The sequence below is a fragment of the Sinocyclocheilus rhinocerous genome, unplaced genomic scaffold, assembly GCF_001515625.1.
Source record: "Sinocyclocheilus rhinocerous isolate Xijiao unplaced genomic scaffold, SAMN03320098_v1.1 scaffold174, whole genome shotgun sequence".
NCBI lineage: Eukaryota > Metazoa > Chordata > Actinopteri > Cypriniformes > Cyprinidae > Sinocyclocheilus > Sinocyclocheilus rhinocerous.
In genome coordinates, this window is record NW_015646289.1 from 1,441,866 (window position 1) to 1,453,500 (window position 11,635).

An 11,635-nucleotide genomic window follows, 5' to 3' on the forward strand; every position below is an offset into this window, starting at 1 on the left:
TTAGATTAAATCACCATTGGTAGCACGATTTATTGTAATGCTTTTTTCCTCAGTTGGTCAGAACAAATGTGGCAGACTTGTTACTTACTTGTTCAGATGACAATATCCAGTGAAAATGCTTATTTGAGTCATATATTCCATGACGTAGGCTAGAATCTGTGAGTGCAAAGTACAATATCCACACCGGTGCGGTGACTGACTGCCACACATACTCCTCAAAACATTAGATTCATCCGCGCTGGAGCCGTGCCGGAGCAACCCACGCAAGCTAGATAATTCCGCTAACAGCTGCAATTGCAGGTTTTCAAACAGAGATGGCGACAAAGAGGCAAAACTTACGGACTGCAGCTTTAATTAATTTTACAAAAAAACTATATATATATATGGAAATTCGTTTTACTGTACATTTTGTAAGATACATTTACTTGAGAAGCAAAATGACAAGAAGGTTTTGCTCATTTACTCAGAAAACACAACTTCATACCTTCATTTTGTATCTCAAATAAATGTATCTTGATTTAAGGATGTTTAGATATTTAAAAAAAAAACAAAAAAACAAGACAAAAATACAGAGAAAAATATTCATTTTTGTAGTGAACGCAACATTTAATGCCATGACTTTCTTCTCATATTTAAGAGCTCCAATTGTGGAAGGGCGTCTTTTTAAGACCTGCAGAAACCCTGATTACATTATATTATTGCAATAAAATAATCTTTAAATAACATTTGTAATATATAAATAAAACAAGTCTTAATGAAAAACTCTTATGTTTAAGTCTTTTAAACATCTCTCATCTTTTAAAAATTAATCATCAACATACTTATGAAATACAATAAGGGATAATGGATCATCAGTTAGAGTCATTACAACAAAAATCCTAATAGGGTGATGAGGAACATAATGTACTCAGCAGAAACAGCAGAAGGACTGACAGAACACATAAAGCCCCTGCCACCTGCCTTGTCTGCTGTTCCCTACATAACACAGAAACATGATGGGGAAAAAACTGTAAGAAGACAAATGAGAGCAAATACATCCATGTCCCTCACTATGTGATAGTAGTATCTCACCGGTGCCCGACTCCACCGGGTCACTCCAGAGATCTGAAGCACTGCAGACATCAGCAATAGTGCTCCGCACTTGGAAAACATAGGGCTTGTTCTGTGAGACCTGAGACTGTATGATGTTCCTGTCACGTTTGAGGACTGGGAGCAAAAGAAAGATAAAGATGAGACAGTTGGCAGTTTGAATGCAAAACGATCATAATATGATATCTCTGGTCTCACCTGTTTTGTGTCTTTCTGGTTGCGCACCATATAGACTACACAGTTTTTTGGGAGGGGGGATCTGCTGTTCCACTGCAGTGAAAGTGTGCCGTCCTGCTTATTCCACACCACTGAGAGGTTATAGGGTGGGTTTAGCTGCACTAAACAAATATATGTACAAACACAAACAAATGATCCACTGGTTTAGAAGGAATTAATCATCAACATACTTATGAAATACAATAAGGGATAATGGATCATCAGTTAGAGTCATTACAACAAAAATCCTAATAGGGTGATGAGGAACATAATGTACTCAATTATTACATGGTTATTTACCAAATAAATAATTAAGTGGACATAAAATATTGATTTGAGTTTAAATTATTTCATTACGCAAGAAGAAAGAGACTGTGGAGTGATAGAAGACATCTAGAACTATTGTAGCACAGCTGAAATCTGTTCCCTGGAATAATGGCTTGTTGGTCATATGAAAAATATTTGGCAAAAGAGTGCTATGACTAACCGATAATCAAAAATATAAAGGGAGAACTAAATTAATAAAATGAATGATTCAACTGGAAGGGTGAAGAAATTATGTAAATTATTAAACTACACTACTATTCAAAAGTTTATGTTTGGTAAGAGTTTGGTAAAGTCTTTAAAAGAAGTCTCTCATGCACACCAGGGCTTCATTTATTTGATCGGAAATACAGGAAAACAATTTTATTATGAAATACTACATTTAAAAGAACCGTTCTCTATTTTAATATATTTTAAAATGTAATTTATTTCTGTGATGCAAAATCTTCAGTGTCACATGATCCTTCAGTAATCATTCTAATACGCTGATTTGCTGCTCAAGAAACATTAATTATTATTATAGATGTTGATAAAAGTTGTGCAGCTTAAAGGGGTCATATGATGCGATTTCAATTTTTCCTTTCTCTTTGGAGTGTTACAAGCTCTTGGTACATAAAAAAGATCTGTAAAGTTGCAAAGACTAAAGGCTCAAATACAAAGAGATATTCTTTATAAAAGTTACAAGTCAACCACGCCCAGGACCAGATTTACGCATAGGCATTCTAGGCACGTGCCTACGTGTGCTCGTCCAGGGGGGGCCCAAACACAATGAAGAGATATATAATAGAAATGATATACTATGGGATATCTACAACAGTAAAAGAACCAAAACCCCAGAAGACATCAAGCAAATAAATATAACAAACAATAGGGTAAAAATGACAAACTATTTCCATGTCTTCAACCTTTTTTATATATGGAAATCACACTTTCTTTCTCCCGTTCTCTCTCACACACGCACACACATAGACTCGCACACACGCAGAGACGTCAGCGTGCTGCGGCTGCCCCTCGAATTTATCAAAAAAAGAGTTTCGCAGCTGAAAAGCTACATGACATTTCTCAGTAGCAAGGTTCTTGAAGTGTGGCCACGTCGCCGCGCCTTTTAATGGAATGAAATGCAATTTGTTTGAATTCTCATACAAATTAAGAACCTACATTCGATTTGTATTGACTGAACGCAAGTGCTTATTGCGATAGAAAGCACTGTAACGGTTTCCACTGATTAAGAAATAGTTTTGTTTGCTTGGGTGGTAATATTAGGCCTATTATATTAATAGGGAAGGGGGCCCCAAAAATTATGTCACGAAAAGAGGTAAATCCGGCCCTGGCTTTACACCGGTCAGGGACACCATCAAGGGACATAAGTATCGCTTTTGATTCATCCTTTTTCCTACTAGTTTCACTTCTGTTTCAGTTTTTATAACCAATTCTTACTATGTGTTTCCAGATCCCTACTATCACTACCACTCGCAAACCACGTTTCACACACTATAGGCAGTGCAATCCTGACAACCTGCACACTTTGCCTATGTCTGCTAATACACTACTTTCTTTTTCTATTGGTCTCTGGAATTGCCAGTCTGCTGTAAACAAAGCAGATTTTAGAGGGAGTGTGCTGGATGTGAGGGGTCCAGAGTGATTTTGCTAGCCCTTTTGCTCACTCTGGATGAGTACAGTTCTTAACTCTTCAATTCTTAACTCTTACAGTTAAGAACTTACAGTTCTTAACTCTTAGCTCTTTAATATTTATCTTGCTGGATCTGTCCGCTGCTTTTGACACGGTTAACCACTAGATCCTCCTGTCAACCCTATTGGCAAAAGCCATCTCAGGAACTGCACTCCAGTGGTTTGAGTCTTACCTCTCAGATAGGTCCTTCAAGGTATCTTGGAGAGTTGAGGTGTCCCAGTCGCAACATCTAACTACTGGGGTACCTCAGGGCTCAGTTCTTGCACCACTTCTCTTCTCTGTCTACACGGCATCATTAGGTTCTGTCATTCAGAAACATGGCTTTTCATACCACTGCTATGCTGATGACACTCAACTCTACCTCTCATTCCATCCTGATGATCCGACGATAGCTGCTCGCATCTCAGCTTGTCTAACAGACATTTCTTGCTGGATGAAGGACCATCACCTTCAACTCAACCTTGCCAAGACAGAACTGCTTGTGGTTCCAGCAAACCCATCGTTTCATCACAATTTCACCATCCAGTTAGGCACATCAACCATAACTCCTTCAAAAACAGCCAGAAACCTTGGAGTTTTGATTGATGATCAGCTTACTTTCTCAGACCACATTGCTAAAACTGTCTGGTCCTGCAGATTTGATTCATTCAACATCAAGAAGATGTTCAAGCTCCTTGTTCAAGCTCTTGTTCTGTCCAGGTTAGACTATTGCAATGCTCTCTTGGCAGGACTTCCAGCCAGTTCTATCAAACCTTTACAATTAATCCAAAACGCGGCAGCAAGATTAATTTTTAATGAGCCAAAAAGAATGCATGTCACACCTCTGTTTATCAATTTGCACTGGCTAGTGGCTGGCTACCAATAGTTGCTCGCATTAAATTCAAGGCTTTGATGTTTGCCTACAAAACCACCACTGGCTCTGCACCCCTTTACCTAAATTCATTACTTCAGACTTATGTGCCCTCTAGAAGCTTGCGTTCTGCAAGTGAACGTTGCTTTATTGTGCCATACCAAAGAAGCACAAAATCACTTTTACGGACTTTTAAATTAAATGTTCCCTCCTGGTGGAATGACCTGCCCAACTCAATCAGAGCAGCGGAGTACTTAGCCATCTTCAAGATTCGACTAAAAACACATCTCTTCCATTTTTATTTGACCCTCTAACTCTAGCACTCTCTATTCTAATTCTATTCTTAAAAAAAAAAAAAAAAAATAACACTTGCTTTCTAATCTTTTTGTATTCTATCTGTTTTCTTTTAATTTATTATACAATTAACAAAAGCAAAAGCTGGCCAATCACAGCACACCTCGACCGATGAGCTTTGTAAAAATCGACGCGTTTCAGAAAGGCGGGGCATAGAGGAGAAAAAATAATGTACAGTATGTGGAAAATAATGTGTTTTTTGAACCTTAAACCGCATAAACACATTTCATTACACCAAATACGCAAAATAATGTTATTTTTAGCAACATCATATGACCCCTTTAAGAATAAATATCTTGATAAGCAATCCGACATTTTCATTGTCACTTCATAGAACAAAGTCATAAAGAACAAAACTAGGTATAAAATAACATTTTTATTAACAAATACTGTAATCTGAAATTTTATAATAATAATAATGTTTAATTAAAATATATTACTATTGTTAACAGCTTTTTTCCATATTTTAACACAAATAATGTGTCAAAAAAGACAGCACTGCATAATACAGCTGCACCATACCATTATTATACACTCCAGTGCATTTATCATCCGAGGTCAATTATTAGTTTGGTAAGAACCAGTTCTTCTCAAACAATCGACTCCTGAGGGTCCAGTGCAGGTTTTCTCATTAAAACAGGTTCAGCCTGTGCCCAAATTCTCATCAGTAACCATCCCGGTTCAAGAGAGAGCTCTCAAACAAGTCCAACAGCCTTATCTAAAAAGCTGGCGAAGTTCTCCGGTTGACCAGGCACATAGGTTGTCAAAGCAGACAGATCCATATCCCTCAAAGTCTGAGGCAGAGTACTGTGATGAAGGGTTAAAAGCACATAAAGATGAACATTTGAAGTCAGCACATCAATTTAACCATAACAATAAACTTGAGCACTAACACAGGTGAGAAAGTGAATGCCCATAGAGCAAACCTGCAAGTGCAGTAGATAAGATGTGAATCTGCCTGCAGCTGCTTTGCGAGCTCCAGCTGGTGATTGTCCATTAATTTATCATTGACCACAACAAGGAGAGGTTTATTTGCTCCGAGTGCTTCCAGACAGCTTCCTGCTCCTGATTAGGATAGAGCAGATATTATGACATATGGGGCAGATTGCATAAACCTCGATTTTAAGAAAAGGTCTTAAAAATTAAGACTCAAGTTTTTTTTCTTCAAGATTGTTCCTAATTTTTAAAAATCTGTTACATAAAAAGGCAGATTGGTTTACTTGGAATTCGAAAAATAACACACATTACTACCCCTTTGGTAAATGCTGGTTGGTCAAACTAGTTTTCAAGACACAGTCTTAACATAGTGGCTAAGTTTATGCAACTGCCCTATGATCTAAAACTCATTTGTAGGTTATAATAAAGTCAATGACAAACAAAATTATGTCAGATCAGTGGTTTTTAATCTTTTAGATGCCATGATGGATCCCAAATATGATCATGCGAGGGACCCTCCCATTCTAAAATTTAAAATGCATCTATATATTTTCAAGTATAAAGACCCAATTTATACTGTGAAAAATGTATATTCTAAATATGTGTAAAGTATTACTAAATATTTAGCCTCCCCCAGGAAACTATAGTACCGTACTGTTAGATGTATTATTTATTTTATTAAAAAGTATAAAAATATAAAATTTACTCAAATATTAAACATATCATGTGTCTCCATAGTACTATACCCTGCAGCCACCAACTGGTGAGAATTTTTTACAGACAATTATTGCAGATATCACACATTTTAAAGTGGAAACATGAATTTTTGATTATCTTATATTTGTCAGTATATGAACTACTGATCTGTTATCTGATGATTATTATAAAGAGTATCCTTAATTTGCCTGCATCAAAAACAATCAAATTCATTTATGTTTGAACTGTAGTGTATTTATGGAAAGCCGTTTTAACATTTAATCTATAAGCCATACTAGTATTGATTTTCATGCTACTAGTACTTATTTTTTAGATACTAGTATCTTTTCCATTAAGTACTAGTGCTTATTCATTAGCTACTAGTGCTTATTCTTTAGGTACTTGGGTCTAGGGCTGGGCGATATGGCCAAAAAAAATGATCACGATAATTTTTTTCATATCAGTCGATATCGATAATTATCACGATAAATGTCAAATCTTTATTTCTTTCAAGTTTAAAGCTAGATTTTTGCTCCAAAGTGAAAGATGTAGAAACCAGACCATTAATTTTCCTTAACAAAACAAATATCTAAATAGAAAAATTAATTTCTTAGTTTCTGCATGTTCTGATGAGTGATACTGTTTCAAATCAAGAAACAGCTTTGGGTTGCCTGATAATATTAATAATAATAATATCACTTTTTTTGTCTCTTAGAAATGCACATTTGATAGTATCTTGAGTTAGGATACAGAGGTACATTTTTGTGCACTATCAAAATCAGTAACATCTGTAGAAATTGTAGCAACCTCAGTTTTAAATGGTTACATTTATTGTGACCAAGGATTTTTTTTTTTTTTTTTTTAAATTAAGCATTGGTCTCCCATAGTAGCATACATTTAAATCATGATAAATACAGTTAAAACCACACATATAGCACCCCAATACCATGGTAAAAATATAACTATGAAAAACAGTAGCCTTCTGACTGTCTCGTTCGTTGCACACAGTGTTTCTCCTGTTTGCCATTAAACTAGTTTAAATCACCAAATCATTTGTGTTCCTCGCTGAGTTCAAGCGCTTCACACTGGATCTCACAGCACTGTTTAGTGCTCACGTGACTGAAGCAAACGCATCTGCTCTAGTGAGCTCGTCAAACATTTATCGAACTCTTCATATCGTTTTATCGCGTGAAAAGTATATCGCGATAATTATCGTTATCGAATTATCGCCCAGCCCTACTTGTGTCCTTTGTAAAGTTACTAGTACTTATTTATTAGATACTAGTACTTATTCCAATAGTGACTAGTATTTAATTATACTCTTCTTGTTAAGAAAAAATAGAACTAGTACTTATTTTTCAGTTACTGGTAACCTTTTAGACCAAAGATATCCTGAACTTAATAGATTCTAGTACTTTTTAAACGTGCATTTCTGCCCAGTATGGTAATCGTATGTTGAATATTAATAAGCCAGCAACATATAGGAAAGAGATTAGACAGGAAACAAAAACAAGGAGACGGATGTACTCTTTTTGAAGAAACCACGTAGAAAAAAACAATAATTTGTACACAAACACATAGAAAACGTATTTTTGTCAGTTTTGTAAACACTGTAATTTTGTAAACATTGTAGCCTAATGTGTTTGTTGGTCATTGTACAAGTGACCTCTGGTGGCAGGATGGAGATAAGACACCAAATTTATTATCTATTATTTTCCTTTTTCCTCCAGTAAAAACAATAAATATCATAACAGGGCTGTACGTTAACTTTTTTTGCATTTAGCACTGGTGCTACAGACATTGAATGTTTTTACATTAATGTTCTGTACAGGGCACACAAAATCCAAACCTTATGGTTTTCAGACAAACATTTATTTGGAAAAAAAAGGCCAAAAATTATTAATAATAATAATAAATAAAAAAAACAGGTTTGCTGTACTTGTAGGGCTGCACAATTTGGCCCAAAATGTTGTTTTTATCAATATAACTAATAATTATATTATGGTTATTATTTCTAAATAAAAACATTAAACAAAATAAGGAATATTACTTTTGTAATAACACTATTTCACTATAATATACAAAACTGTGTATTTAATAATAAATATAATAATAAATATAGCTGCAAAAAAAAGAAAAAATTTACACTTCTCTACATTGGAGAAAAACGTAAGGATTTGCAAACGTTTACCTCAAAGTTCTTAATTATTTTTTATATTTTTACCCAAATTAGGGTTTTGTAAGCAATAATGAGTACTCAGTTGTAATCTTCTTTTTGACTCACTGATGACGTTCCAGGAAATCCCTTATATGGACAAAGACATTCAGCTTTCGCTGTAGATGTAGCTTAGTAGCTGAATAACATGCAGATAGGCGTTTTACTGTTGTAACATTAAGAAAATAAATAATGATTGCGACAATATATGGTTTTATCTTTGTTCTTCAAGCCATCTAGGGCATTTTAATAAGAATAAAGTAGATTTAAAATGCAATGCTAATCGACATAGCCTTTATCACTGTAGAGAATAATATAAAGTGGCATGATTTCTGCCTCATTCTATTTAATGAAACCATGTCAGATCACAAAAATACGTTATTTCAAAGACTCGACTGATGTTGTGTAGTGAATTTGGACTAAACATATTATACTTTTGTTGGACAACAGGTTTTTAATCTTTCCTTGTGTTTTAGGCTAACATACAAAGCCAGTTATCCCTACTTTACATGAATATGCTGAATTAATTTGATTGTTTTGTATTACCATGTGGACTCTGATTGGACGGTGGAGAGGTACTCATGTTTATGTAATGATCTGTTTAAATGAAGACATCTCCAAATACATTCTCACTAGTTCATGAGGTTGAAGATATCTCCAAATGAACAAGGAGTGGTAGTTATTCTGTTTTTTTGATATCATCTTTTCATTTCTGACTAATAATTATTGCAATAGTGACTAGTGTCACTAGTGTTACCAGTGTAAACTAGTGTCTATTTAATAGGTACTAGTATCTAATGAATGAGTACTAGTATCTAAAAAATACATACTAGTACCTAATGAATAACTACTAGTACATAAAAATTAAGTACTAGTCACTAGTGGAATACATACTAGTCAAAACTGAATAGTTGATATCTCAGTGATGGATCCCCATGGAAGTCAATGGCAAAAACTTAAAATTTGTTACTAGTAACAATATAATAATTACTAGTCACTATTGAAATAAGTACTAGTATCTATTGAAATAAGTACTAGTATCTAATGAATAAATACTAGTATCTAATAAATAAGTACTAGTATCTAATAAATAAGTACTAGTATTTAATCAATAAGTACTAGTGTCTAATGAATAAGTACTAGTGCCTAGGGCTGCACGATTAATCGAATGCAATTGTCATGCGCATCTTGTCAATAAAGCCGGTTCTGTGATTAGTAGTAAATCTCCAGCACGTGCTTTCAGATGGAGCAGCATTTACTACACAGAGCCGTAGTTCACTGACAAGCTACGCAAAATCGCGTTCATAATCGCAGACGATTTAATCGCGTGATTATAAAATAGAAGAAATCATTCTGCGATTATGAAAGCTGTTTGCGTAGCTTGTCAGCGAACTACGGCTCTGTGTAGTAAATGCTGCTCCATCTGAAAGCAGGAGAAAATACCACATTTAATAACATGTTTTGACTCCAAACTCACTTCATAACGTCAGTCGAGTGTTTGAAATAAATCCTTCTGTGAGATGATGTGGCTTCTTACACAGAATAAGGCACGCAACATATTTCATAGTATTCTAAGCAGTGATAAAGGCTATGTCGATTAGCATTGCATTATTATATACTTTATTATAATAAAAATTATAACAAGATGAACTCAGATAAACCATATATTGTAGTAGTCGTGTGTTTATATTAGTCAAGTTGAATTAATGAAAGCAGTTAAATCTTCTGTTTATTCAGCAACCACTATAGGAACTTCCTGGGGTTCTTCTGCGAGGCGTATTTGGAGTTTCAGCACGAGAGCGCCCTCTGGCCTTTGGATGGAGATTTACTGCTGATCACAGAACCGTGCTTCACTGAAAGATACCCATGACAATCGCAGCTTCTGCCTAATCGCAATTTATGCTATTTATTTACTAATAAATAAGTACTAGTCGCGTTTGGTCTCGTACTGTATCGCGTACCTTGTCAGTGTCGTGCGCTTTGCTTGGCCATTTGTTGGGATAAACAGGAAAGTGTGTCCAGCTGAATTCAATTTGAGTTTTGTTAAACTAATTAAAAAGAAGCTTAGTTTACCGCGGAAGCGGTCGGCTTTGGATAAAAGCGTCTGCTAAATGACAAAGTAATAAGTAAAGTAAAGTAAGTAATACTAGTATCTAATGAATAAGTACTATTAACTTTACAAAAGACTCTAGTACCTAAAGAATACGCACTAGTAGTTAATGAATAAGTACTAGTATTTAATGGAAAAAATACTAGTATCTAAAAAATAAGTACTAGTGACATTAAATTAGATACTAGTGCGGTTTATAGATTAAATGTTAACACGGCTTGCCATAGTGTATTTAGTGTAGTGTTTGGGCCAAAGTTAGCTCCTCTAACCCACCAGCATGACTGATGACCAGATCTGAGTGTCTCATATCATCGGCGATTGAGTCTTTGAAACGAAACACTTGAAGTGTCAGTCCTGGACAGCTGTCTGGATCAGGAACAACTGAGCCTCTGCCAACCTGAAGCACCACGTCTGTGTAGCCACGCTCGTTTAATGCCTTCATTCAGAAACATGGAAACAGTCATTAAAGTGAGCCAGGATATATTTAAAACCTCACGGCTTATTGCTTATAAAACTAGCTCACAAATACCGACAAGTATTTGTGACATTCAGCTTACGTTTCCTTTGCAGTTCTCTATTTATGAATGGCATTCTTACCTTCACGGATTCATCTGAAGTCACAGCGCCAATCAGATCATCAAAACTCGTTGTCCCGACAGTTACGAATACAGTTTTCATTATATCTAAGTGACAAGTCTTTACTAAATGTAACAGAAAACAGACGTGAACAAAAATGAAAAAAGAAACAGTGGGAAAAAAAAGTAAGAGTCTCTTAACACTCCATACTTCAAAATAAAAGTCCTGATGGCTTAAAATGGACCTACTAGAGTCATGTGTATGATTTTAACAGAATATAGTGGTATATCAAAGTATTTACTATTAGCCTTGTCAAAGGTGGGATTTATCTCTAAAATGATATTTTTTTCTCTCACCCCCCCTTCTTCTTCCTTTTTTTGGAGTTTGGCTAAAAAAAATAAAAAAATAAATCTTTAAATCTACATGACCCATTCCTACACATATATTAAAGTAAACATTGCACTTTTTAAGAAAATATGAAAATCATATTCTATTATAAAAAAAAAAATCACAATTACTGTAGGTGAACATGGAGAGAATTGTGTTTACACTTTAAATATTTTTCATAGAAATATGTCC

General features: G+C 35.0%; 1 protein-coding gene and 1 pseudogene across 1 annotated transcript; both read right to left on the bottom strand.

Annotated features, from left to right (window-relative positions):
* LOC107707192 (cytokine receptor common subunit gamma-like) overlaps window positions 1-5,099 on the bottom strand; it is a 10,922-nt pseudogene extending 5,823 nt beyond the window's left edge.
* A 109-nt stretch (window positions 5,100-5,208) lies between these two features.
* LOC107707204 (UDP-N-acetylglucosamine transferase subunit ALG13 homolog) lies at window positions 5,209-11,289 on the bottom strand. Its single transcript, XM_016511137.1, has 4 exons — window positions 11,078-11,289; window positions 10,754-10,916; window positions 5,450-5,588; window positions 5,209-5,330 (listed from the first exon to the last, which is right to left on the bottom strand). Exons 1-4 carry the CDS (start codon window positions 11,156-11,158, stop codon window positions 5,219-5,221), a joined length of 495 nt encoding a protein of 164 aa, XP_016366623.1. The 5' UTR covers window positions 11,159-11,289; the 3' UTR covers window positions 5,209-5,218.
* Between the last annotated feature and the right edge of the window lie 346 nt (window positions 11,290-11,635).